At 37.2% G+C, this 27,838-nt stretch overlaps 8 protein-coding genes across 8 annotated transcripts; 5 read left to right on the forward strand and 3 right to left on the reverse strand.

The window, feature by feature from the left end:
- Positions 1–560: 560 nt before the first annotated feature.
- GCK72_022246 (uncharacterized protein) lies at positions 561–4,576 on the forward strand (the record flags this gene model as incomplete). The annotated part of the gene is made up of 17 exons (XM_003106894.2): positions 561–642; positions 1,843–1,947; positions 1,991–2,079; positions 2,131–2,288; positions 2,350–2,455; positions 2,514–2,571; positions 2,621–2,866; positions 2,916–3,083; positions 3,131–3,176; positions 3,363–3,446; positions 3,503–3,548; positions 3,603–3,691; positions 3,736–3,871; positions 3,922–4,045; positions 4,125–4,229; positions 4,283–4,446; positions 4,502–4,576. The coding sequence occupies 17 exons, from the start codon at positions 561–563 to the stop codon at positions 4,574–4,576; spliced, it is 1,881 nt and encodes a 626-aa protein (XP_003106942.1).
- A 611-nt stretch (positions 4,577–5,187) lies between these two features.
- Positions 5,188–5,536, forward strand: GCK72_022247 (uncharacterized protein; the record flags this gene model as incomplete). Its single annotated transcript, XM_003106976.2, has 3 exons — positions 5,188–5,296; positions 5,386–5,444; positions 5,492–5,536. The coding sequence occupies 3 exons, from the start codon at positions 5,188–5,190 to the stop codon at positions 5,534–5,536; spliced, it is 213 nt and encodes a 70-aa protein (XP_003107024.2).
- Positions 5,537–9,056: 3,520 nt separating this feature from the next.
- GCK72_022248 (uncharacterized protein) lies at positions 9,057–10,896 on the forward strand (the record flags this gene model as incomplete). Its single annotated transcript, XM_053734727.1, has 7 exons — positions 9,057–9,134; positions 9,188–9,331; positions 9,384–9,501; positions 9,596–9,729; positions 9,835–9,988; positions 10,489–10,616; positions 10,708–10,896. 7 exons carry the CDS (start codon positions 9,057–9,059, stop codon positions 10,894–10,896), a joined length of 945 nt encoding a protein of 314 aa, XP_053578293.1.
- Positions 10,897–11,702: 806 nt separating this feature from the next.
- On the reverse strand, positions 11,703–17,049 carry GCK72_022249 (uncharacterized protein; the record flags this gene model as incomplete). The annotated part of the gene is made up of 12 exons (XM_003106817.2): positions 11,703–11,873; positions 13,269–13,402; positions 13,461–13,646; positions 13,723–13,856; positions 13,912–14,389; positions 14,436–14,688; positions 14,737–14,898; positions 14,944–15,161; positions 15,612–15,719; positions 15,788–15,902; positions 15,953–16,084; positions 16,963–17,049. The coding sequence occupies 12 exons, from the start codon at positions 17,047–17,049 to the stop codon at positions 11,703–11,705; spliced, it is 2,178 nt and encodes a 725-aa protein (XP_003106865.2).
- Positions 17,050–17,365: 316 nt separating this feature from the next.
- Positions 17,366–18,670, forward strand: GCK72_022250 (uncharacterized protein; the record flags this gene model as incomplete). Its single annotated transcript, XM_003106868.2, has 5 exons — positions 17,366–17,443; positions 17,594–17,700; positions 17,755–17,915; positions 17,965–18,108; positions 18,516–18,670. The coding sequence occupies 5 exons, from the start codon at positions 17,366–17,368 to the stop codon at positions 18,668–18,670; spliced, it is 645 nt and encodes a 214-aa protein (XP_003106916.1).
- A 149-nt stretch (positions 18,671–18,819) lies between these two features.
- GCK72_022251 (uncharacterized protein) lies at positions 18,820–21,695 on the reverse strand (the record flags this gene model as incomplete). Its single annotated transcript, XM_003106963.2, has 14 exons — positions 18,820–18,855; positions 18,898–18,998; positions 19,048–19,105; positions 19,150–19,208; positions 19,272–19,404; positions 19,963–20,080; positions 20,137–20,232; positions 20,280–20,476; positions 20,529–20,668; positions 20,714–21,021; positions 21,073–21,146; positions 21,195–21,413; positions 21,470–21,509; positions 21,559–21,695. The coding sequence occupies 14 exons, from the start codon at positions 21,693–21,695 to the stop codon at positions 18,820–18,822; spliced, it is 1,716 nt and encodes a 571-aa protein (XP_003107011.2).
- Positions 21,696–23,175: 1,480 nt separating this feature from the next.
- GCK72_022252 (uncharacterized protein) lies at positions 23,176–26,238 on the reverse strand (the record flags this gene model as incomplete). The annotated part of the gene is made up of 5 exons (XM_053734728.1): positions 23,176–23,265; positions 23,321–23,402; positions 23,501–23,574; positions 25,996–26,112; positions 26,167–26,238. 5 exons carry the CDS (start codon positions 26,236–26,238, stop codon positions 23,176–23,178), a joined length of 435 nt encoding a protein of 144 aa, XP_053578294.1.
- Positions 23,505–24,878, forward strand: GCK72_022253 (uncharacterized protein; the record flags this gene model as incomplete). The annotated part of the gene is made up of 3 exons (XM_053734729.1): positions 23,505–23,510; positions 23,985–24,246; positions 24,292–24,878. The coding sequence occupies 3 exons, from the start codon at positions 23,505–23,507 to the stop codon at positions 24,876–24,878; spliced, it is 855 nt and encodes a 284-aa protein (XP_053578295.1).
- Positions 26,239–27,838: the final 1,600 nt, after the last annotated feature.

The following is a 27,838-nucleotide window of genomic DNA, read 5'->3' on the forward strand; positions in this document are numbered from 1 at the left end:
TTGATTGTACCCCTTTTGTCTCTAAAGTACCTTCCACCCAATTATAGGTTTGACATGAGACATTGTTTTCATTTCTCCATTCCCTTTTTCTGCCCTCCTATATAGAACCCAACCCAGCCCCATTCACTGTAAAGATGCATGCGGGAAAAAAGAAAAGAGAGGTAAAATAGCCAGTTTCCCTCCTATAGGGGCGGTACTTAGTACCTATGTGCGCGGATGTACCGATGAGTATTATTTTCTCTCTTACTCACTGACGACGTAACATCATCGGCTTCCTGTTTTTTGTTGTTCCGTCCGGTCAATAGACTACAACAGTTTCAAGTTTCATTTTTCGAACAGTTTGTGATACACAATGCTGTAACCAACTATTCCGAACTTATAAAACTTTTTTGTCAATGCTTTTGATCTACCTGTTTCAAAATAGTACCATTCTGTTATTTTTGTAAATTTTCTGTATTTCAACTTTCCTCCTGATATTCTGATTTTCTATCTTTCCTTAAAATTTCCTTTTCCAAATTTTCAATCTACTCCACATCATAATTTTATTTTCAGCTTTTTCCATGAGGCTCTATATTGTACTACTGCTCATTTCCTTCATATCGACGTCGTTTGGTCAAGTTATTATTGCTAAAAACACAAAAGGTAAGTTTTTATTGTTTTTGTATGCTTCTATGTTTTTCTGTCTATTTATGTGAACTCTTAGTTCATAATAAAGAAAGTTTTCAAATTCATTATGTATCCTATGGAAAAATACATGTTTCCATGAAAAATGAGCAATATTTTTCGAATCCCGAAAATTCTTGCCACCATACTCTGTTCATGTAGTGTTACTACCTTAAAGTTGTGTTAAAACATTTGAGGACTTACAAAACCTTTCTCAAGTCTTATTTAGTAATACAGTAATATGTATATAAATCATCAGCAACTATAATTGTTTTTCTGTTGAGATAAAGTATTCGAATTGAGTTCTCACTTCTGCAAAATTGGTTTTTTTTTGTCAAATTCGCAAAAACAGTCACGCTCCCCTTTTCAAGAAGTATGAAATGTGGTGTGAAAGTGTTATTGAGCGTGAAACCGACCGCCAAATCGTTCATAATAGTTGTAAACGACTCTCTAGTCATGATACTGACTATAAACTTTAAAAATTTGAAAATATATTGTTTTGAACTCACGCTGTTATTTATTTCTAGATTGTTTACAGTATACCATGAAAAATAAAAACGAACTACAGACCATTTCATCCAAATTACTTCCGGATCAAATCCTCCGTTTATTTTGTTTGATTTAGCTGTCCTCTCCCTCGCAAGCTTCATTGAGAAAACGTTTGCTAATTGTCATAAATTATCTAGTGGGTTTTTACTTTCTATCTCTATTCCACTGCTGTTCCTTTTCCTACTTCTTCTGTCTAGGCGACTTCTCTTCCTCCTCTTTTTCGAGCGTAGTAGTAGTACCCCATCTCGTCATAATTATGCCAGGGGTAATTATGATTTGAATAGTAGAGGAAGAGAAAGAGAGAAGGGGAGGTGTCGCATGCCGGTATTGTGACTGTAGCGGTAATTATAAAGAAGAGAGACTACCTGAGTGTGGATTCAGTTGGATAGGAAAAGAGAAAATAGAGAGACATGGATAGATTTATACTTCGCAAGGAATGCGCGCATCTCAAAACAAGGTCATTGAAAAGAGACAGAGAGCGGTAATTTGAGCACCCGGGGGAAATTGATGAGTTCGAATCGAACAAGGGGTAATAGGAAGGAACGAGTATAACGGTTTGTATGAATGACCTAAGAAATTTATTTGGAGTAGACCATTGAAATATAAAATGGAAAGCCAAACTTTTTTTAGTCACACCACGATGTGGCTCACAACTCATCTCGATAGAAGTCAATTTTGATCCCTCTCAACTCCCCGGAGGAAAATTCACAGATTGGATCATTGTTGGTGTATCAGGTAGTCATATATCCTGGAACACATTGATTTTTTTTTTCCCCAGGACGACCGGAATGCCGTCTCCGTGGTAATGGCGAAACAAAGTATATCATTGAGATAGCTGTGTTTAACGATCCATGTTTGACACAAATTGTAAGCACCTGAGATTTCGGGAATAAAATGGAACTTGCGTTTTTTTTTCAGCCAGCCAGAAATGTGTTCCAAAATAGAATAAGAATTGGGAAAAACCCAGTGGTAATATTGGAAGAGGACCAGTCAGTCACTGTTAAGTGTGTGTATGGCTTACCAACTGTTGAAACAATGACTCTACCAATTATCAACTCTAATTTTAATATTGATAAGTGAGTAGACATAATTTTCAGCTCTTCTCCTTTTTAAAACTGGAAGTTTACTTTTTTCCAGCTTTGCACACCCGGAGGCTGAAATTCGTTCTTTCTCCAACAATTCAGATCAATCAGCAAGTATCTCTCAGTCTCGACCAAATTTCAACGTCGATGAATCTGTAAAGGTATTATATTTGTTACTTTTCTAAATTAAAACAAACTACTCATCCATGAAAGTTACAGGAATCAGTACACCCAGCACCATTCGAAAATAGTGAATCCCTGGACGCTCGTCAACGAGGTTCATAAAAGGATATATTATTTATAATTCTTCATTTTTCTATTTTCAGAAACTAAAGTCACCGATTTTTCTCCAAATTCTGGTATTCCTCAACTTCTCCCTACACAGGGGTTCAATTCTGAGCAGTTCGCAACAACCGCTATACGAAATAACCAAGTGCCAACTGGGGATTGGATGAGTCAGAACACAAGAGCACCAAGTATTATAGAATCTGGAAATAATGATAATAATCGAGCAATTATTGATAATGGATTTGGAAATGCGGCAGGGATGAGTGATAATTTGAATAACTTTGGTAGCTATTTTTTCAAAATTCATTTCAACAAGTGTATCTAACTTTTCAGGACTAACATCAAGTGAAAACACCAAGAAGCGATCCTTCTCAATGATTTTTATCATTGCAGTTATTCTGATAGTTATTGTGTTCTTGGCCTTACTAGGGTTGTGTCTGATGTGTCTCCGACGGAAACTTGCCATCAGGAATAGAAGACTGTTAGTGGACAGAGTTTCGGGTGAGTATAAAATATTTAGTCAATTGAAATATTTGTTACTGTTACAGATAGGACATGGCCTGCGACCTCAAATGATGAATATGGAAGCACTTCGTATGTTTTGACTTTTGAATAATTTTGATAAGTAATTTTAGAATGCAGTCTAGTAAATGTTTACATTTTTACGCTAGATTTTTTTCAAGTATTCATAAATCAGGCCATACTTTTGATAGTTCAAATTCAACAATCAATTTATCTGTTTTTCAAACTTTATTCATATCGTAAGTCTTCTGTATTCAGACCACCTCCAGTTCTTGGAAAACCGAAACAATCTGAAAATCGATTGGAGTCCCAGAACACTTCTATTGGAAGAAGTTTATTCAGGTAGGTCCATTTTCCAAAATGATATATTTTAATATATTTTACTTTGACAATTCCAGACCACAAAGAACTTTTGGTGAGCTTCCAACGGTTGTAAAATCTAATGTGAGTAATTTGTGATATAAGCATGAAACCTGTATTGTCAACATTTTGTTTTAGAGCTCCAACGAAGCACCTGGCAGAAGACGACCGAGTGTGAAGCTATCTAAGAAAAAATCGCCTGCTCCAAATGTTAACTTACCTTTAAAGTAAGAAATAACTGTAATTCACAATCTGAATGACAAACTTTCAGGTCAAATCTAGAAGAATTTGTGTCAAAAACGTATGCCCTTGGAGAATACAATAATCTCGCAAGTCCAGCATACGCCTATACATCTGAAATTCACGATGAAAGGGAAGTGGATGTTGGAAGTGAATCAAGATACGAGGTACTACAAGTATTTCAAATACAAAATATATTGAACGTCCCTCCTTACAGAGGCCATATGAAAAACGTAACATCAGTAAACCAAGGGCACCGAGACCGGATGAAAGAGCTGTGTCATCGTTCAGATCCATCACGGAAATAGTTCATGCTGCGGAAACAGCTACCACATCTAAAGGTACGTAGTAGAAAACATCCTAATCTAAAAAAGCAGTGAGATACAGGAATTATATATAATTTTACATCCCCAATTTCAGAATCAAGAGACAATGGTGACTCCAGTGACATGCAGAACATCCTAATGGATTGTGTACTACCAATAAGAGGATTTGGGTACCGAAAACTGACAGAGCAAGAAATAAGTAGGTTAACTAACCACTAATTGTTTTACAAACCCAACATGGTTCTTATTCAGTACGATGGAAAAATCTAATACAACAAGATGGTCGCATTCGTGATCTACTGCTCTCTTCTAAAAGTTCAGCAGAAATAGAAAACATATTCGAGCATGAAGAATACAAGAACATGTTCACTTCTTCAAAGTGGCATGAGATTGCAATATGTGTACATCGAGCATTGGTAAGCACAGAGTTACCGTTTTCAGATTAAATTAAAAAAAAAAAACAACCTTCAGACTAACTCCTTAGACCGCACAAATTCACGATCGGAACTCCAGCTATATGTGGGAAATGTGCAAACCGATTGGTGAAAATTTGGTGGAGAGGAACAAACACAACGGGTTCTTGCATCATTACTAATTTAATAAACATTTTGCGTTATTGAGAATAAACTAGTTGGATTATTTTTTGTTTTGTACTTATTTAATGATGGTTTTGAAAATTTATTGAATACAGGTAAGACACGGAAGCGTCGTGAGCTGAAACTTCAAACTCAGTTCTGTTTGATCATTTAGGAAAAACTGAAAAACTTTTTTAACATTTTCTTTTTAAGGTTAAGCAAGAGTTTCTAATACCAACAATCCATTTATTTTGAATTCGCTGCTAAATATCCGTCCTTCGTCCAGTTTTTCTTCTGGCTTACATGTGTATAATCAAAAATTCAGCATTAACAACAATGCATGCTTCATTAGTCTCCCAAATTTCTCATTTCATTTCGAAAATGGCACGGCGTGTCTCTGTGTCTCCTCAGGTTTCCCCATCACTGCTAATACCCGTTATCTCTAACCTATTGTTATCACAGTTACCTAGGTAACCGGACGACGTGCACCGCCTATCGATCTCCCTCCAACTCACATTTACTTCTCCTCATTTTCAACATTTTTCCCTCTAGCTTGCTCTGTTTTTATACTTGTATCTCAGAATGGCGGACCAAGAGCTTCGTAGACGTCGTGTCGGACAAGAAGCGACGGAAATCCGGAAGAGACATAGAGCCGAAAGAATCTACAAAATCGAGAAGAAACCGGAGCCAAGTGAGTTCTTTGAAAAAGTCTTTTTCTAGAAAATAGCATGACTAGCACTTTGAGATAAGGGTTCAAAAAACCACATTCCTTAATTTTAGTGAGCTGGACATGCTATGCAATCATCATCTTCTCAATCCTCGGGGTCATCTTGTTCCTGGTAATTTGTAGTGCTGGAATGATTCATCTGGTTTTAGCGTATTTCAGATCGAGGCGTTCTCCGGATTCAAGCGCATCAAAAGACTTTTCTAAATGCTCCACCTAACCCAGTGGCCTAAAATAACTAAAACATTGTTCATGATAACATAATAACACAAATTGTCAGTGATTCTATGCTTTTACCAGTGATTTGAAAGGTTGTTATGTTTCTTGAATAAATTTTGTCACTGTGCATTGAGACCTATGAAATAGGCACGTGTAACGTGAAGATTCTGAAAAAATCCAAAGATTTCTAGTTTTCTGGTGAACGTTTAGGTAAAAGTAACATCCCTGAATTTTGAATTATAAGCAAAGTTTATTTGAAGGAAAAACAACAGGTAAAGCAACGATTCTTTTTTTAATGCAAGAAAAGACAGAAAAGTATACCTGACGAGCCTCTGCCAACTGAACTGTTGTTCCTGAAAAGTTTCAACAAGACTGGCAAACAAGATGAGTGATTCTTCGACGGCACAATTAACAAACCCTATCAGACCAGCAACCAGACAAAAAAGGATGGCGAAAAAGATGGAAAAGTTGGTGAAGGGGGAAAGAGGAAGGCCTCTGGGCGGCGATTGATGGAGGAGCCCGGGAGAAGAGGAAGAAGCGCTGTTCCATTTGGCAACTATGAGTTTGTCTCAAAGAAGTTGTTGTTGTAAAGCGAAAGCGCTGCGTCCGTCGCGGTTGCGAGAGCATCGTGGAGGCGGCCTTGCGCCCGCGCGTATGAAGACAGAAGACGGAAAAAGGGGGAGGCAAAGAATGCGTTGGGACCAGAATAGTATGAATTTATCGGAGACACAGGGTAACAGTGGGGCTAATGCTACTGGCAAGATATTTACTGAAGTGGTTAGGCCCCCTGCTTCTTTTTCTTTCTACTGCCCCCCCCTTCCCACCCTTGCTCAAAGTTGATGCTCCTCGTCACTACTACTGCTGCTTCTTTTGCATCATCCCTCGTTTTCTCCATCTTCTTCTTTTTTTTCTTCTTCTCCTTCTACTTCTTCTTCTTCCCTGCCTTCACTTTTGTGGTTGCCTTCTTTTTCTTCCTATTCCGAAATTTTTTTTTGCATTTTTGTCTATTTGCCCTTAATATTTGCATGACGGCTTGGCAGCTGGGCTTGTTTCCGCATGTTTCAGTTTTTTTTCAAAACGCGAAATCCCAAAATCCATCTGGCGGCGCGCTTGGTTTCAAACGGCAGATGGATGTTTGTTTAGCCTGAAGTGTTGCCTCGAGATCACACTCGAAACACGTTATTGAATATTTTAGACTGAAATAACGCGTTTTCAAATGTTGATTCACAAAACATTACTTTTTTCAAAACCTTTTATTCGTAGTTTTGTCAATCTAGTACTAATAAATTGTTGTTCAAATGTAATCCCCAACTGTTTTTTGTGTATGTTGCCTTTCATTTTCCCCCTTTCCGTCTTGAAATTTGAGATGCATGGTTTTTGAGGAGCTGCTTCAACAAAATGAAATAAAAAGAAATAAAACTATGACCGGTCACAGTGAAATCAAATTTATTAAAGGCAACGTTGTGTTGCGCGGCTTAATAGAATTCAAATCTTATGGAACGAGGTTTTTTGACAAACTTCGTCCACTTTTGTGTGTACGTCAAATAACTATTATTGAAATGTGTTCCATGAATTAATTTTGTTTTAAGCACATTAATTAAAAATTGATGGTTGCCAGGAGAACTAATTTTTGTTATTTGACGCGAAAGTTTTTTTGTTGATAAATTACTGACCTACTAATAATCTTACATTGATTCATTGAGACTAGATACTGGAAAATTGGGCTTTCATAGATTTTTATCTCATTTTTCTGTATAACAAAATATATATTCCTTTGTTTCAAAAAAAGGAATCCTCCCAAAACTATTGTAGTTTCTATTATTTTCATCCTTCCATTTTCCTCCTTCATCTTCCTTCCCCTTCTCTCACATCCAGCAAGCCGGACGTAATTTAAATTAGGTCCTATGGGACCGCCTCGTCACGATAACTTATTTAAAGTCCTATATCCGCTAGTGCCTTTGCTTCTCCTCGTGAGAGAAGAGGAGGAGCATCCCTCCCCGTCTCTCCTCCCCCTTTTCCATTTTCTTCTTTCTTTCCAGAAGATCGATATCTATGCATTTTTTGTGTCGTTGTCCTGGTTTTTCAATTTGATTTTGAGCATCTCATTTGTTCTGAGTGGTGCTCTTTTCTGCTTTTCGTATGGTGTGTCGAGATGTGTGTGTGTGTGGGGATGTGTGGGGAGGGATGTATTGGCGCGCCGATGGTGTGTATTTTCATGACATCCTCTCTTTTCGCATGCCTTTTGTTTTATTTATACGAAGATAGCTTTTTCGCGTTTTGAGAGTTGCTTGTAAGGGGGGAGAAGGAGGAACATTCTCAAAAGTTATGTATGTGCAATTTTTCTTGAGCGAAACTTGTTTAATGTGTATTTCTTATTTCTCGTGTTGGGTTTGATATGATGAGCAGAGTGAAGGCATCAAAATGTTTGTTTATTCTCCAGTGGCTTTTATTCACAAACTTTCATTCAACGCCTTTTTTGGCACTTTCGTTTAATTCGAATTTTCCAATATCACCCATTTTTGTTGCCAACTGCTCAATTTCCCTTCATGCAATAGGAATCGGAACATAATAGATTTGATTTTTATTCGTTTTTGAAAAAAAATTTCCCTTTCACATCATTCTCTTTGTTTTCACTGCCGTCGAGACTGCGGATAAGAGCAGCTGTGCCCTAGAAAACCCAAAGACCCAAAAACTTTTTTTCAAGTTATTTCCGGTTCAAAAATTCAAGCGAAAAATCGAGAGCCTACGGGAATATTGGTGGAGCTGCTTGGGGCCAAAGGTTTGGGAGAGGAATGATCAAAAATCTAGTGTTCAAGGTTTTATGAAACTTTTATGAAACTTTTATGAAACTTATATTAGTTATTTCTAGGTCTTTTTATGTGTTGTTTGCTTTTTTTCTGTATTTGACCATAATGAAAAAATAACTTTGATTTTTATTTTTAGTTACTTTTTCTTATCACAATGTTATCTCAGAATCTTTACAAAAACCTACCCATTTTTTTTCAGAAAGTAGTTAGATGTGCTCCGAAGTGCGCGGGCTAGCCTGACATGCGTGGAATCTCCGCGCACGATGCGGCCTCGCACGCCTTACACAAAAGAACCGCTACGATACGAGCGTCGTCACCAAAAGCCTCCGCCTATTCCTCATTCACCTCTTCCTTCACATCAAAAAAATATATTTTGCGGCCGGCACGGAGCAAAACCCTCCACTCTCATCATCGACTTTATCAAATCATTCTGTGTCCGGCTCCGTTACAATGTCAAGGAGACGGTTTATTCCACAAACACTAACTTTTTATTCCGAAATTCTATTACCAATAGATTATGGTTGAAGCCTTTCAACATTGTGCCTTCCCCACAAATTTTATCCGATTCGAAAAAAACTAGTTCTCCAAGACGATGCTGGACCAATAGTATTCATCGATATTTAACCGATGTGAGTTATTTTTTTGTGTTTGATACAAAAATATACTTAAATTTTTAGAGTATTCTGATTATTCAATTATTTATGTTATTCAATTGCGCTTCGGCAACTCACTTATCTAACACAATTCCTCCTTGTAAAACATTTGGGTTTTTTAAACAGGTAAGTTTTTTTTTTCTTTCTGAATTGGTTTTATTGAACAAAACATTTTGCAGCATAACGAAACTGTTACTGATCGTTGCTCTGTTTGGTCGGATGACATCATTCCTGAAATCTGCTCAGCTGGCACACAATCGCGGATTCGAATTTTGAAACATGTCTTTCTTTTTCCAGAGTTACAACCATTATCATTATTCGAAGTGAGCAAAGTTTTTTCTGTTATTTTTTTAATCATAATTTCATTTGTTTCAGATGTTTTCTGTGGGTTTGAGAAGTACTGATACGTGGCAGTTGAACACCGGCGAGAAGGGTAGTGATTGCATTTCGGGAAGTATAAATCGGTGTACATCTTGCTTCCGGAGGATCTCAGGTTTGTATAAACACTGCGTTTTGCAAACATACTTATTTTAGAAAAAAGAGGGAAAAGGAGAGAAAACTTTAAATAATAATGAATATTGCTTCAGGCACTCTACGTAAGCTTAATGAAGCCTATCGGTCTTTCGACACAACTCTTTCTCGATTCGACTGCCTGCCAGCAGTGGACACTGCCTCTGCAACAAGACCGTTCTCACCTAACGCAACGTGTGAAAATTGTAAAGTTAGTAAAAAATGGGAACAGAAACAGTGATAACAAAATTTTATTATAAAATGGAATTTTTGAATGAAAAAATCGTTAAAAGTCAAATAAATTCAACTCGTTTAGATATGGTATCGGCGATGGTTGTTAGTTCAATCACTTCAAATTTGGCAACGTCCTTCGTGTATCAACTGGTGCTACTATACTCAACTAGCTTGCCCACATTTGGCTCCCGCCAAGCTATGGGACTACGCAGGTCATCCTTCTTTTCAGTGCAGAGGTAATAACATACAATTTTGAAATCATTTTTGCGGTCCAGGTGTCTGGGATATTTTGGTCCAGGTGTTTGGAGGGTTAGGGTGTCATCATTGGTAAGTGACAAATATTTCGCACTGGGAATCACACGACATCTGATTTATGTTTAGAAGATCTACGCAAAAAATGTTTGTTCGGGAATTAGTTCTCCCCAAACTTGTGCGACAAAAAAAGTTTCAAAGTTTCTGGGTTTTTCCCACATCACTATGTTTTTTTCATCTCCCTCCAACACCCTTTTTGTGCACTTTGTGTGCGATGTTACTCAATTTCCTGAATTCTCCCTACCCCCCTTTCCTATGCCCTTAAGTTGCACGTTTTCGGCGCTTCAAATATGTGACGGTGGTACTAAACTTGGCATTTGGGATATTGAGTTTGAATGAGAAAATGTAGAAATTTTCATTTGGGAAACAAAAAAACCGTTTGAACATTTGATTGAGCATTCAACACTGTTAAAACGATTTTCAGACATGGATATTGACAGTTGGCGTCATGAATGTGACTGTATTCATCCGTGTGATGTGAAAGGAATCGTAGCACCAGGCATTGGTATGGGAACTGCACCCTCAGTTCAACATGATTTCTTTGCTGCTCAGGTAACGCTCTTTTTGTCACAGTATACCATTATAAAGATCAATTTGCATCAGTTTTTGGTCTGACTTCAGTTTCAATGAAAAATAATTACAGATTCATTGTGAAACCCGTAAAAAAGAGTGCCACAAGCGTTTCAAACAAATTCGAAAAGTTAAAAGGAGTGAAACCAACAATGTTCTCGCTTTGTCCTCAAGCTCATCATTACCAAAACTTTCTAATTTCTTTTTTTGTGAACTAGCCTTATTTCTATTGTTGTTCCTTCGATTTACGTTGTTGTTATAGTAGATCATCTGCCTTATTTTCTCTTTTTTAAAATACTCCTCCTAATCTTCACCCCACCCTGCAAAAGTGTAATTCACATGTGTCAAAGAAACAAAAAACTCGGCTGATTTGATTCCATTTCTTTCATACTTTCCATTTCTTTCTATTTTCTTCTCCAACAAAATGTATTCGTTTTTCGATTCTGTGCATTTTATTATATCTAGTACAATTTGAAACGTGATTGAAAATCAAGTTTTATGTTATAAAAATTTGAAAATTAGTTGTTTGAACTTCCGATTTACAGAAAAAGAAGAGTTTTTTTTGTTTTCAAAAGAAAAATACTCCTTTGTTTTATTGTTTGATTGTTATGTTGTGAACTTTAAATTTCAGAAAATGGACATATGCAAACTCTTAAAAACTATTAACTAACATGGTTTTTTAGATATCCATGAGCTGAAATCCACGGGCTCTGAAAATTCTGAATAATTGAGCATTCCAAACATGGATAATTAATAGAAAGGACCTACGCAAATTTTACTCACGTTATCTACTCTCATGTGTGACTCCGAAAAAACAATTTCTCATAGCAGTATAACCACGAAAACTTGTTATAATCCTGATTTCTGAGAGTTTATTGACACAAAAACAATTACAGAAAGATATGGTTTAAAAAAGCTGAAATCTTAACAAGCAAAGAAAAAAGTTACACAGGAATGGCATTGAAAAATCTAGTTCACAGTTTAAAATAAGACTAAGGCCAGAAGGGGATGAAAACAATAAACCGTGTTTGAACGATTAACACGTAAGTTCAGGTATTATGGAACATATTAATTTAAAATTGGAGTTTGTTGAATGATTGGCATTGGAGGTGGTTGATTGGCAATGGTTTGTTGTCTATTCTTTTGGATAATAGATGGTAGTTCTTTGAGTTTCGATATTGCATCTAATGCAGCTCTTTCATCTGCTTCTTTGGTTGTACACCCGGTTCCATGACCGACCTGAAACAGAAATGTCTTGTTTAGTGTTCTTTTTTTAGTTCTAGTGTTTAGACCTACTGTTAAGTACAATAGATGTGATAATGTGCAGTACCGGCCAAAATGATATCATGTTTTGACTTTTTCAGGTGAAAATGTCCAACTTTGAGGGTGTGTCATAGCAAAACATTTTTTCTCACAAAGTATTTTCATGGAGCGAACGGGTCAAAATTAGAGATCCGTTTTTGTAATTATAAATTTCTGTGCGGACACTTCCTAGAGAGTTATTAAGTTTGCAGCTCAAAAATCGCACTTTTGCACTGACTAGGGAAGGATCCCGAGTCAAGATGGAGTTACATGTCGAGATAGATATCACTAGAACCGAAATTTTGCGCTGATTTCAAATCTGCATTCCAATTTTGCTAAACGATCTCGTGAAAAAAGTTATTGCCGTTTTTGTCGCTCCTCAGTGCAAAAATTAGCATTTTCAAGACTCCCAAAATTAACATTTTTCTCATTGTTTTTCAAATTTTTTTTTGAAGTTCCAACACAAACAATACAATTTACATGATTGGAACTGCACGTACAACATAAAAAAATTAAAAAAAAAAAAGAAAACGTTAATTTTGGGAGTCTTGAAAATGCTCATTTTTGCACTAAGAAGCCACAAAAACGCGAATAACTTTTTTCACGAGATCGTTTAGCAAAATTGGAATGCAGATTTAAAATCAGCGCAAAATTTCGGTTCTAGTAATATATATCTCGACCTGTAACTCCATCTTGACTCGGGATCCTTCCCTAGTGAAATGAGTCGATTTGAACGAGAAATTACATTTTGGATATGAGACTTGCTAGGGAGCAACCGTAAAAAAAAGTTGCCAACTACAAAAATTGAGTACTATGTATTGTTGGTCGGTTCGATCCATAAATAGGTCTTTGGCTTGGTACTTAGTTTTGGCATGACACACTCTCAAAGTTGGGCATTTTCAGCTAAAAAAGGAAAAATATGATATCTATTTGGCTGGCACTGTACATTACTGCGTATATATTAGCACCTAACACGTTCGCAAAAAACTTTGGTGCTGGCCTACCAAAAATATTTTGTTTGTATGCTTTTTATACTATTCGTTTGTGTGGTGTTTTCGTATTGTTAAAAAAACTTTGCCGCAGATTGTTTTGGAAATTTTTGATAATGTTCTCAAGTTTTTATTAAAGGTCGAATGTACATCGGTTTTCCGACTAGTTTTGACAAAAGTTTAAAAACAAATGGCAGAAAGTTCTGTTTCTGAATCCGGGAGGATCGGTCCGGAGTGAACTGAGATTTCCCAAGTATGGAAAAAACCGCTTGAGTAGAAAAATAGCACTCATCCGACTTTGGTAAAACTAGTTACACTACTTGATTCTCAAAACATCACTTACGAGAGGTGCTTCCAGTCCCAGCGACACTATTGTAAACTCTTGCATTGGTCCAACATGCGGAAAAGCAGTGTAGTGCACACTAAACTTGAATTGTTCAGAGAATCGTTCAAGCTGTTGTTGTGCAGTGCAGTCCGCTGAAAATAATGTAAGTTTCAGATATAGTTTCTATGTTTCAAATAAATGAAAATTTACTTTCAACTGGGAGGCCCAAAAGTTTGGAATCCAGGTACAATTGGGCTTTTTCGCATAGCTCCTGCATTTGTTGCTCGGTCAGTGCACGACGATTTTCCTTGGACCGTTTCATCTTCCTGAACTTTCCTTCCACAATCTCGTCTATCTTGAGAGACTGCACAATGGAATTCGGGTAGTTTTGATCTCCTGAAAATGTGTAATATAAAGAAAGTTAGGGTTGTTGTTATTGCGATTTTCGAAATTCCTCAAATTAGCTTCTTACCTGGTGGTGGGCACGCCTGCACTTGAGAATTGAATGTGACACGTCGTTTCTCTGTCTCCGGTGACCCATCTCTTTTCTCATCAGTTGCTGCTGAATCCGGTGAAAGTGGTGTCGCTTCCACTGGTTCAGGCACACTGAAAAATGTTTTTTTGAATCAAATATAATGTTATCTATTTTCTAACTACTCACTTTACTATCACTTCAACTGGTTTGGGTGGTGGCGGGGTCGGTGGTCCTGTCCAGTGAGAGATAATTGGTTCAGAGCTTTGGAAATCCATATTTTTCTTCAATAAGCTCTTTCCCGGAGCTGGCAAAGGTTTGACATATCCAATAGTCTCCAACATAGCCTCTGCAGCCGCTCGTTTTGCCAACCGTTTGTTTGGTCCTCTTCCTTCTCTCATTTCGTCACCGCATTTCACTCGGATCACGAATTCTTTGTACTTACTCGCCCCGTGCTCGGCCACCAACTCAAATGTCGGATGCTCTTGGTTCTTGGATTGAATGACTTGGATCAGACGGGACACTGGGTTAATCTGATGCCCATAAAGTGGATCCATTTTCTTGTCCTTGACAATCGTTTTTCGTTTTGGCTCTCGGTTCAATGCAGCAAGTTTCTTTTGAGTTTTGCAAACATTGGTGGCGAGAGTCACCGAACTGTTGTCAGGAGCTGAAAAATCATAGTTTTTATTATTTCTTTTAGTTTTTCGATTTACTCAGTTGCTCTACAGTTTTTATCAGCTGTGCGCATGCCTCTTGTTGAGCGATCTTTTTCTTTTTCCCTCTTCCAATTCCTTCCGCCTTCACTACCTGCGCACTTGTCACGAATGCACACCGCACTACGTATTGACGGTCATGAGGTGGTCCTTCCTCCTTCAAAACTTCAAAAACCACATTGAGTTTCAGGAGATGGGCTCTTTCGTGGATGTCACTAATAACAGACTTCTGCTTGTAAAGCGGAACTCTTTCCTGAAAATTTGAATGTAGAGTTTTGCTTTTTTTATTGATAAAACGTACAGCTGTCGGCTCATTGATGTTTTCTTTCGAGGAATTTCGCTGATGTTCCTTCAATCTTGGACTGAGGGCGATCAGAGCCTTGGCTGCTGCATCCTGCTTTGCTAACGGGTACGTTTCCCCAACTCCAGTGGCAACTGGTTTCCCGTCAATGTGCACCATAACCTGAAAAAATTGTTGAACACAATTTTAGTGCCAAAAATAACATACCGCTTGCAGTTTTGGACCTTGTGGTCTCGTTGAATCAATTGGTGCCACCGGGCTTTGTGGGTGATACATCGATAACGTTGTGGGCGGTATGAGGATGTGTTCGGGGACGAGGTGTTTTGGATCCGGGTAGACGGGTGGGTTGCAGACAATGTAGTCGGGTGTTGGATAGTGGAGAGTCCGGCAGACATTTTGAAGCACACGATGCGGTTTAGTCAGCTCTAAAACATCACATATTTCATTTTTATATTTCGGAATTGATTTTAATTAACGTGTTTGCAAAATTCATACTTGCAAACTGGACAGGCACGTAACTCACTTAAGTCGCAATATTATGAGCTGAAAAAGATACCAAAATATAGATCTCGGCGAGTTATATGTCTCTGATAAAATATGGGTCGGATGGATGTTCGTTAATGTGCCGCGGTCCTGGATAAAAAAACTTTTTTGACCATTTTTGCGCCTTTTTGCATTTCTCCCCGGTCCGCAACATGTTAACGAATATCCATCTCGCCCGCACTTTATCAGATACATAGAACTCGCCAACGTTTACATTTTGGTATATTTTTCAGGTCATAAAACGGTAAAATTTTCTAATTTTGAACAAGTTTGGTTGTTTTTTTCTTACAAGTCATTGAAACAGTATCAATATAACAGAGACTAGTTCTTACCGTTGCCCTTTTTCCGAACTGGTTTTTCTGTCGGAAGTGGGAGTTTGGTGCCTTTCAAAGCTGCCTCTGCTGACGCCTGCTGTGCTCGCTTGATGGATGGTCCACTTCCTGGAAATAAGTTGTAATAAATGAGCTCTTCCAAAACTTGAATATTAGGGTTAGAGTAATGTTCTCACCTTCAAAAGACTCCTCAGGTGTCAAGACTAGTTTGACAGTAAACAACTTCTTGTGAGCAGGACCACTTTCATCTTGCAAGTCGTAGATGTGTCGCAGTTTGTTGAATCGCGCAATCTGAAATGATTGGAATGTGCAAACTGAAATGTTTTCTAATGCCAAGTTACCTCTGCCACACGACACATTGCCGACTTTTGCTTGTTTTTCGCAGTGGTGTAGTCGTAGAAGTTGGTGGGAGAGTCCGCCTCAAACTTGTGCTGTCCACACCAGTGATGGGGATGAACTCGTTCCGGTTTCAACTGGAAAGGTAACAAAATTGATTACATGAAACGTTTTTCAACTATTTTCAAAATTTCGGAAAAAAAATAGTTGTTTCCCTAATTTTAATAAGTTTTTTGGCCAAATGTTTTGTGAAAATTGGCTTTTATGCGGTTTTTTTTTGATAAATGGTAGTAACACTGTTGTGGCTTGAACTAGCAATGGCCTAGCCTAGTGAACGTCCAACCCTGAGGTCACACGTGGCAAGAAGATCTGCCTATATAAGATGAAGAGAACTCTTAGTTGTTGATTCTCACCATGTAATAAATGGTTTTATAAGTCCCTTCTCCCGCCACCAGAAGACATAACAAACACCAAAAAATGAGTGCCTAGAACGTAGTTAGTGCCCTGTGAACGATTTTGATCGAAACATTGCTAAAATAAGAATATTTCTAATTTGTTTCGAAATTAGACAGTTAAAATTTAAAATTACAATGTTATCACGAATTTTTAGTAAAAACAATAATTTCGCCTGCAAAATCTAACAAATACGCATCAAATTTACTAAAACGGTATATTTTTGCATGAAACTATATTCCTGCTGTTATATCGAAATATTTCGATTAAAATGATTATTAAAACGTATAGAAAAGCTTTTGAGCTTGAGGACAAAATTCTTAACTCAAAGAGCTTAATTTTTTGTCCACCTGGCAAAAGAAAGAGTTTTCAAATAGCTTCTTTCATTTAAAATTGGGTTTCTTGGTAGAAATTTTCAAAAAATCATCTTTCCTTGAAGTTATGCTTTCAGAAGTTCATGTTATTTAAAAATTGGCGTCAAATTTTTTATCTCAATCACGAAAATCATCTCTCCGCATCGATTTTCCTTTTATTTCGCCTGCAAATCAACAAAAATACTTACTATTTCTACTGCACCTTCCACAGGAACTCCATCTTCCGTCTGTGTCTTCGAGCCGGTTGCATTTCCCTCTGCAGCCGGCCCATTCATTTTTTGTACCCCTGTCGGTTCTAATACAGCCTGCATTGAGAAACAATCAATATACTGCGATGCACATTTCCCAACACACTGCGCCGTATCTTCCTCCTCATTGCCCCCCTCTGTCGTTTCTCTCTCAGTGGAGCGCGTTTGCTGCGAGCGGTGGCCAACGTGGTTAGCGGACGTCGCCTTCCGCGCACAGATTTCACTCGACTCTCCCGTTTTCTGTGTGTTTCGGTCATTGCGCGACCTTTTATTGTTCTTTGTACAGTTCTCCTCTCTTTTTCGGGTATATTCGTGCATAATTTTGTCGGATTTTCAGCAGAAAATGGAGTTGACACTGATTGCTCGTGTCAGAGATGGACTTATTTTGGCTACATCAATCGAAGGAAATAATGACCAAAGTGTAAGTTTTTTAAAGAAAAAAAAAGTCAAATTCTAGTTTTTTGCTTCCATATCACCGCCGATCAATTTTTTTTCGAAAAATGCAAAACTTTTAGAAAAAAAAACGCATTGGCAGTCGATCTTCTCGGAATAATCGATTTTTCCTTTCCAGGGCGACTCCAGTATGGTGAAATACTCCAACCAGGCAAAAATGCTCTTCAAGAAGTTGAATGGAGCTCCAGCCCAGCAAAGTGTGGAGAGTGGACCATATGTTTTCCAGTAAGTTTGTCATTTCACAATTGTTATCTCGTTGATTACAATTCCCTTCTTCAGCTATGTCATCATCCAGAACATCTGCGCATTGGTGCTCTGTGAGCGCAGTTTCCCACGGAAAGCTGCATTCCAGTATTTGAACGACATAGGAAATGAATTCTTGAATTCATACAGCACGAAAGTCGAGCAAGTCGTTCGTCCGTATCATTTCCTTGATTTCGGTGAGTTTTATAGAAAATGTGTGATGAATTCTAACAATATTGGTTTCAGACAAATACATTCAACAAGCCAAGCAGAGATATGCGGATACAAACAAGTACACAATGAACGCCGTGTCAAATGAGCTTCAAGACGTCACAAGAATCATGGTTACCAACATTGAAGACGTCATTCATCGTGGAGAAGCTTTGAATAGTGAGTTTTTAAACATAGTTACAACATTTCCAGTGGAAATCCAAGAAGACACTAGAAAAGTGATACCAAACATCGGAATAGTTAGAAATAGCCATAGAATACGTTAGGAATGAAAGCTAAAACGTAGGAAATCCGCGTTTTTCAATTTATGAAGGAAAATGTGAGCAGACTAAAATCTGAGCTGTGAGCTCTTTCTTTTCATGTTTAAAGGGAAGCCATCAAGTGAGAAATTGAAGGAAATTCTATGATAATCTTTTATAGGTCTTTCTTGGTGCTCTTAAACAAGATTTAATGCTCCCCGGTACATGAATACAACCTTAGCAGCCACCAAATCTCAATATTTGTCCTATAAGATTAATAATAAGCCAGGAGATCCCAACCAGGAGATCAACAACTTTTTTTTTCAGTTCTGGAGAATCGCGCATCTGAATTGTCTGGAATGAGTAAGAAGTATCGTGACGACGCAAAAGCGCTGAACAGAAGGTCGACAATTTTCAAAGTGGCTGCTACAATTGGAATCGCTGGCTTCCTCTTTCTGGTTGCGCGTTTCTTCATTTTCTAATTTTTGGCCAGTTCCCTTTTTTAATTTTCAATGGGTGTCTTCTTCTCGCGACTAAATTATTTTAATACGTTCAACAACTCTCAACAAAAATTTTCTGTGTTATATGAATTTGAAATGAAAATTAAAAGAAAAAAACATTATCAGGTTGATCACTCGTTGGACTTAGCCGGCGTGAACGTTGTAGTCTGAAAATTGAAAGTTATTGCGATGGCGTTAAAATTTTCTACCTGTCCTCCGATCCATGCCTTGTACTGCTCGTCGCTAGCGTCAGTGTTATGTTGTGACTCAAATCGGGGAACTGAAGATGCAGAAGATGTGGGGCGGCTGTCTGCAATTAGGGACTTCTTCAATTTGTTTAGAGGGGTTAAGAATTTTACCTGATGGTTCTTCTGGCGATTTTGCATCCTTTTTGTCATCATTCGGAACTTGCTCATACTGAAATTGCTATTTTCAATAATAAAATTGCCTGTAATACTCACCACATAGTGGACAACGTCATTTTTCTTCCAATATTGGACATCCGAGTCGTTGTTCAGTTCTGGAAAATTAAATATAAATTTTTCGACAATTATCTGAGTTTCCATATCAAAAAAACACATACTAGTGTTACGAATAGTGCCGAAAGCAGATTGACCCTTCTGTGATGCGTATTTATTTGTTCCATACTCCCAAGAGATAACGTTTGGCAGAATTATTTTTCTTTTGTGTTTTTCGGCTTGTTGCTTGGCGTAATCCTGAGAATATAAATGAAAAGAGAGGCTACCGGTGTTTAAAAAACATTTTGGTTTGAAAACTACACTCACTGTTTCTTTTTCCATTTTTTGACAATTTCGACAGTGAAATAAGATTTCGAACCGTGAAAATCAATATCTCAGCGAAATCCAAAACTATCCGAGTTACCTGTGTACACTGTGTGAGAAAAAAGCGAATGTTTATTCAGCGATTTTCTTTGAGCTCGGAGCCTCAAACTGCGTGGGAGACATGAAACATCCAAAGTGTTTGCTAAATATTAATACTTCATTCGTTTCGTTTAAAAAAATGCATACTGATAAATAAGCGTTTATCACAGAGTTGGAATCTTAGAAGAGCAACATGACTATTAAAGATCAATAACCGAATTTAAGTTTTTTGCTACTTTGGTCAATCAGTTACAAAATTTACAATATAATCATCACAATTTACAAATATGTTTCTTATTTCCTGCATTTCTTAATGATGATACGCATTAAGATTACGGTACTGAGAAGGATATGTAAGAAAGCAATCATTGTCGTGGTCCACCTAAAGCCTACGCTTTCTACAACGACACTTCCGAATGTTGGACCAATGAATGAGCCAAATCCGAATGCTGCTTGGAAAATTCCGGAAACACAACCATAGGTTTGGAAGTTGTCGTCAAATCCCTTGTCTCTGAAATTATATTTCTTTTCCATTGAGTCTAGATTACATTTTTCAATTTTCCTTACTTGACTTCATCAAGACACATCTGGAAGCATGGAATGTATAAAGCACTTGCAGCAAGTCCTAGAACAGCTAAAGATATACCAATGACCCATAAATCTCTGAAAGTTTCATAATTATTGAATTTCTTGAAGAATTTACCGCTTACTTTTCAACATATCCGCTAAGAAGTGGTGTAGGTCCGATAAAGAACATAGAAAGAAGTGTAGCGATTGATCCAAAAAACAGAAGTGTGCTACCATTGTGAAGACGATCCATAATTGCACCGAATACCGGGCACATTACTGTGTAGAACCCTCCGCAAAGCAAGAACATGAGTCCGATTTCTGTTGGCGTCAATTTGAACTAAAATCAAAAAGCTTGTTAATTTGAACCAAAATTTCAGTTATAAACTTACTGATTCTAGATGGTTCGATAGTGTAGGATCTAAAAATGATAAAGAAATAGCGCAGGATATTACGGAAAAAATGGGTAGCCAGATTTGAGGGAGTTTCAAAATTTCCAACATTCCCTTGCCTTCTGCATTAGTTTCGTCATCTGGAAAAACGCAAAATTTGAAATATTGCGTCCCGGATTACAAACCTTTGCTATTTTCGATCACAAAGAAAGCCAAGACAGCAGCAACTAACAATACAACACCAAGTACCAGGAATGGAAGTTGGAATCCACCAATATCATATAAAAGTCCTCCAATTACAGGACCAGCTGTATATCCTAGACCAGCAAATGTTTCAAGTATTCCCACAACGAATGCAACATTTTTCGGGAAACTTTTGGCAGCAATTGCAAAACTAGAAGTAACAAACGCAGCGTCTCCGACAGCTTCCAATATCCGTACCAATACACTGAACCAGAAAAACACTTGACCCGACGGTAGATAGTTCAAGAATCTAAAAATATGTTTTTTTTGAAATTTTTATCAGGCAACTTTGTAAACCAACCCGAACAAGATTGCAGTGAAACCAGTAACAGCGATACCTACAATGAACATTGTCCTAGCTCCAATTAAGATAATCTGAAAATCCGGATTTAAATCATTTTAATCCGGATAACCTTGACTTACGTATTTCCCAAAAATTGGTGAAATTATGAACATGGTAAATTCAAAAATTCCAAAAACTATTCCAGTTTGAGTTTCCGAGAGATTTTTCAGTTTGGCTTCTGCTGGATAGAATGGTGCGATACATGAGAAGGCAATAGTTGAGCACAAGTTGGCAAGACTAAGCATTGAAATGGATAAGATTTGGCGGGAAGAGAGAGCAGACACAGTTTGAAGCGCACTCTGTATGAATTAGATTTTTAAATTTGCAAATTTGAACTAGATCTTGTCCAACTCACCTTCAAAAACGGTACTGTCTGCTCCTCATCCGAAATTCCACTGAAATTAATTTTTGCCATACATCAATCTATTTTCTTTTTGCACTCACCTCTCCTCATCAGAATCACTTTCACTTCCCTCCGATTCTTTGATACTGAGTGTCTCCGCTGCCGTCTCATAGTTCACCTTCGCATTCAACACTGATGTTCTCGGTCCATCCACAGATATTTGTGTTGAGATAGGCATAAAAGGGGAAATGATGAATGGTCTGAAATATGATAGGGAGGTTATTAATACTTTTTATAGACTGCCGTAAATAGTTGTGACTTTGGTGTATACTGATTGTTTGCTGAGTGGCATTCTGGCATAACCTTGTGTCCTTGAAGTTTTGACAACTATTTTAGAAAAAAAGTTGTCTCGTGGTGTTTGTCTAGCTGCGGTCAGAAATTTAAAAGTGCGGAGAACTCTATGGACAGTCACTTTTCGTTTTGTATTGATTTGTTCTCTATGAGAGATAGACTGAAACCGTTCATGCGAAACTAGTCAGAGTCTAAATCGAAAAACTTTTTTTATGGAATGTACTTTGACTACTCTAGACATGTGCCACCTTATAAGTTCAGGCCCCCTACTCCTCCCACCTTCTTAATTCATGCTAAACACAACATTTGAAACCCTGGAAAAAAGCGTTTTCACCTGTTTTCACCGGTTCGCACCATAGCAATAATCGAAAAGAGACAAAAGACAATATTTTGTCCAAATGAGGGGGCAACCAGTTATGTTTAACATAAAAATGACAATCGGACTGCGCGTATAAGCTGTACCGTCAACATTAAATTCGTACAACCATCACAATCTGAAGGAGGAGGGGAGGCAAAAGGACGAGGAAACAGAGACCTACTGGGAATGGGTTGTTCGAAAGGAAAATAGGATTATTTTGCCAAGGTTATGCCAAGTTCATGCCATCGTAGTGCGAATTGTATCATTTTTTATACCAATTTTGTACCGTGTGATAATATTAGAGGTGATGATACTGAACGAGGTTCGAGATGTCTGCGTGTACTTATCTATTGTCTTTCTCTATCTCTCGCATTTTTTCTTGTCGTTTCGCGTCAAAAATCTAATAAATTTTGATCGTTTAATGAGATATAATGTCGAAGGATCGGTAATTGAACTTTTTATTTTCTTTTTAAAAATTTCCTCAATTTCTAGGAACCGGTTCTTTCATTTTTCTTCCGTTTTTGAGCTTTTTTTTCTCAAATATCTCTCAAAACTACAGTACCCTAGGAGAGCGATTTTTGAACGTTGAACCGAAATTCTACTTAGAAAGAAAATTTCCTGTTTAATAAGAATGCAACGTAGATAATCAGAAAATTAAAGACTTTTCATAACATGACAAAAATGTATCCGATTTCCCTCATTTTTAGCATACACCTCGCTGTGGCCAACTTTGTGTATGGCACTTCAAAAAAATCTATATTTTTCTGCCACTATACGCCATAAATGTCTCTCAAACCCACTGACTTTTGCCTCGTAAATCGTGTATCTCCCATTGAGCAAGTAGAGAAGAGAGAAAATCAATATGAAAAAAGTGTAAAATGACGGATACTTTGTCAACAATAAAACAAAGCATCGTGATTCCGCCTCCCTTTTTTCTCTCTTATATAAATTGTTTTGTTCGAAATCAAGAAACAAAACATAAAGCACTCAGAATTCTTGTAATATTTCATCACCTTGGCTTCTTTCTTCTGTTCGCTGCCTGAAGTGTGTTGTATCTCGGCCGACGTCGCTTCTTTCGTGCAAGTTCTTGTTGGCCAATCTGAAATATTTGAAATGATTTATGGAATAATTGGGTCCCCAAATTGTTTCACTACCTCTGATCGAGTGGTAGTCGCAGTATGACCAGGTTGATAATCCTCACTGAATCCGTCATAGCCCACAACCGTAGGTAGAGAACTAAAAAAAAGAGGGAAAGATATTTTATAGTTGACGAGAGGAAAAAAAAGAGGAAAAAAGAGAGGGCGACCAAAAATGGGCATATGCCGATTTCTTACACAGATGGATGTAGGAGTGGGGTTAGTTCGTTGTCGACTGCATTTGATGTAGAGTAGTTTCTTGTTTTCAGTAACTGGAAATATCAGAGATGATTATGTTGAGGAGAGAAACTTGATATGCTGGGATGAAACTTGAAACCTATAAGTTTTTGGCACTGTTCTAGAACGCCGGAACGAAACAAAAATCCCGGAACGAAAAAAAAAAATCCCGGAACGAAAAAAAATCCCGGAACGAAAAAAAAATCCCGGAACGAAAAAAAAATCCCGGAACCAAAAAAAAATCCCGGAACGAAAAAAAAATCCCGGTACCAAAAAAAAAATCCCGGTACCAAAAAAAAATGCCGGAACCAAAATTTTCATTCTATTATTTGAATTTTTTTACCTTTTTCTTTCAATGTGTGTCTTTTAATTTATTTGAATAAGCTTTTTTTATTATTACATGATTTATTATAACATTTTTATTATAACAAAATGCGATATTTAGTGTTTGTTGGAAAAGAATACAGAGAAAAACAGTGAAGATGAATCCGAAACTGAACAGGAAGATGAGTCCAATACTGAACAGGAAGATGAGTCTAATACTGAACAGGAAGATGAATCCGAAACTGAACAGGAAGATGAATCTGATACGGAATCGGAACATGGACCTCAAAATGAATCGGAACCTGAACCTCAAAATGAATCGGAACCTGAACCTCAAAATGAATCGGAACCTGAACCTCAAGATGACTCGGAACCAGATATTGGTAATGGTTCCTGTCAATTTTACCTGCATAAATTTCATTTTTCAGATGCTTCTTGTGCATGCCCTTGTGAGCCTCGGTCAAGCAGGACTCGACACAGAGAACATCATCGGGAACAACACGTATCTGATTCGTCTCAAAATGGACCAACAGTTGAAGATCAAACAACCGAACCACCTTCCGTTTCTGCAGAACATGTTCCACGGGGTTTAAGACGGAAACTCCCAACGGAGGCACCCACTGCTGTGCAGACTTCCAAAACTAAGTCTGCCCTTAACTCCAAGGCCACCAAACCGACAACAAAGGCACCTCCAAAACCGAAACCGACAACGAAGCCCAAACCCAACAAATCGGTCAATCCTCCAATCACAAACGCTCCAAAAACCACAAAATCTCGAACAACTAAGAAAGCTCCGAAGCCCACTGAACCTTTGAAGCCCACGAGACCTCCAAAGACAACAAAATCTCCAAAGACAACGAGACCTCCAAAGACAACGAGACCTCCAAAGACAACGAAATCTCCGAAGGCCACTAGACCTCCGAAGACAACGAAGGCTCCGAAGGCCACACAAGCTCCGAAGTCCCCAAAGTCCCCGAAGTCCCCAAAAACAAAAAAAACCAACAAGAAAGGTTAATGATTGTTTTCCCAAAGTTTCTTTTCTTTTACACATCTAATTCGAATAAAAACTATATATCCGCAAAAATCATGTTATAATAATTAAAAGGCAGAGTGAAGAAAAAAATGTATGACTAGCTAAATTATAAGACACATATTGAAAGAAAAAGGTAAAAAAATTCAAATAATAGAATGAAAATTTTGGTTCCGGGATTTTTTTTTGGTTCCGGGATTTTTTTTTGGTTCCGGGATTTTTTTTTGGTTCCGGGATTTTTTTTTGGTTCCGGGATTTTTTTTTCGTTCCGGGATTTTTTTTTCGTTCCGGGATTTTTTTTTTCGTTCCGGGATTTTTTTTTTCGTTCCGGGATTTTTGTTTCGTTCCGGCGTTCTAGAACAGTGCCAAGTTTTTGATACTGATGTCTTGGTTTATATTTTTTGGGAAAAGTGATGATTTTTGACAAAAATACTTGAGGCTATGCGGGTGAGGTTTGAAAAGTTTTAGATTTTTAAGATTTCTAGACTGAAATTTTCAAATTTTTTTTTGAGGTTTTACGATTTTTCTTCACCCCAAATCATGCTTTACACAGTCATCAAGACATAATTGTTTCTTTTAACATTAATTTTCTTGTTATTTGTTATTTGAACACTTTTCAGAAAGTTTCGAACACAAAAAACTTTTTCTAGTTTCATTGTGTAATAAAAATACAGGAACAGCCTCAATAATGTTTTTTTAATAAAAAAAGTTACCTGTGTTGACTTTTTAGTGTCTGACGGATTGATGGACACCACTAAGTTTTTGATACTGATGTCTTGGTTTATATTTTTTGGGAAAAGTGATGATTTTTGACAAAAATACTTGAGGCTATGCGGGTGAGGTTTGAAAAGTTTTAGATTTTTAAGATTTCTAGACTGAAATTTTCAAATTTTTTTTTGAGGTTTTACGATTTTTCTTCACCCCAAATCATGCTTTACACAGTCATCAAGACATAATTGTTTCTTTTAACATTAATTTTCTTGTTATTTGTTATTTGAACACTTTTCAGAAAGTTTCGAACACAAAAAACTTTTTCTAGTTTCATTGTGTAATAAAAATACAGGAACAGCCTCAATAATGTTTTTTTAATAAAAAAAGTTACCTGTGTTGACTTTTTAGTGTCTGACGGATTGATGGACACCACTTTTTTTGCTTTCGGCGCAGATGTTGATCCTGACCTCTGGTGACTTGTGCCTCCATAGCCGCCTACTTTTGGATACTGGAATTTATTTTTTTCTTAAATTAAAAGTAGACAGTACATATTAATACTTACAACTACTTCACTACTTGTGTCCATGTCTAATGGGTCTTGATCGAAAGTGTAGGGCATGTCGGTTCCAGACATTATTACTTGTTCTCATTGAGGTTCAAGTCTAAATATAAAAAATATACTAAAAAGAGATTGGGAGGTAAAAAAAATGAAGAAAAATAAAAGAACGTGAGGTTTCCAACTAAACAGACACATACAAATAGGTGAGTGTCACTATAAATCGATTATTTTTGTCTAATCAACGCTGTCTTATCAGTGCACAACTGCACAATTGAAGATAATAATTATGGCACACAATGTATAGTACGAGGTCTGATACAAGTCACACACTAGACTCATAAACTAGAAGATTATGGTCACAGTTTTTTTTCAGGAATTTTTTGCTAATGTGTTTGTTTTTTTTTGGAACTGAAGTGTTTCAAAATTTGAAGTTGGTGAAGAAAATAGATTTTTTTGAAAATTAATAAAAACGTTGGCTGAAGCAATGTTCAAATATAAATGGAAAAAAATTACACAGATTCATTTATATTAATCTATCACAGCTGTCCGCATGTAAAAATAATATTATGAATCCCACAGGCAAAACGAATAAAAACATCTGAAATAAATGTCTCGAGGTTACTGTTATGAACATCTCCACATGATACGAACCATGTTATTCTTGCTGGAAAACCATACACCGAATGTTTGTTTACCATGTTGAGATTGAGACAACACCTGAATATGACATCATAACAAGACCACTAGAAATGACAAAACAGATATTGGGTTCAAACTGATTCTTGTTGGTCTGCTATTTTTGGAAGGTGGATTTAGGTAACTAATGTGAAATTCCGCTAGGGATAGGCAAATGACGTCATTCTACACAAATGGGTCTTCACATTGCTCGGATGAGTGGAATTTGGTTGTCAGTCGTTCAATTTGAAAACACATTTCAGGTTACATCCCTCTTTGGGAAATTCTGCGATAGTTTGGATTCTGAAAACAAAATTTATGGGAAATCGTTTAGTCCCACAACTTCAAAACACCTGTCTGGATTGATATTGCCAATTTTTGTTTAATATTAAAAACCAATCAGTTCATTGGATATTTTAATATAGCCAGTCAATCAAAACCTGGACACAATGATTTCTTTTTCCCGAAATATTTTATTCGATTTGGCTGATGAAGAATTATTTGATTGAATTGAATTCCATTCCAAATGAATAATGTAATTCTTTTCTTTCCTGTGATGTTTCTTCTGGTCTCTGCTTTTTTCTTTCACTCGTTTGTTGTGTATTGAATTCTGAATTTCTATTGAAAGTTTTTTTCAGATAAAAGATAAAACTCATGACTTTAACATGTGATATTTCCTTTTCTTCTACATGTTGGTTGCTATAGCAAGACGAAAGTTTTGTGGGGCGTGTAATCTCAGCTCAGATGCATTTTTCTCACATGAGAGAAGCTAGATACGCCCCCATATCTTATTATGGCTGGATTAATCAAAAAGTTAGGCTTTTGCCATAAAAGGTTATTACACTAAAAAAGGTAGAACAGGTGAGAAGTAGAGCTAGTGACAAAGGGGTGGTCAGTGTAAAATTTTAATAAGAATTTTGTGAGGTGAGTTCTTTGTCAAGCTTCTTTTAATGATAGATTCCTAATTCTTTGAGGTTTTGTTATAAAGTTAAACCACACA

This window comes from Caenorhabditis remanei, chromosome X, assembly GCF_010183535.1.
Source record: "Caenorhabditis remanei strain PX506 chromosome X, whole genome shotgun sequence".
NCBI lineage: Eukaryota > Metazoa > Nematoda > Chromadorea > Rhabditida > Rhabditidae > Caenorhabditis > Caenorhabditis remanei.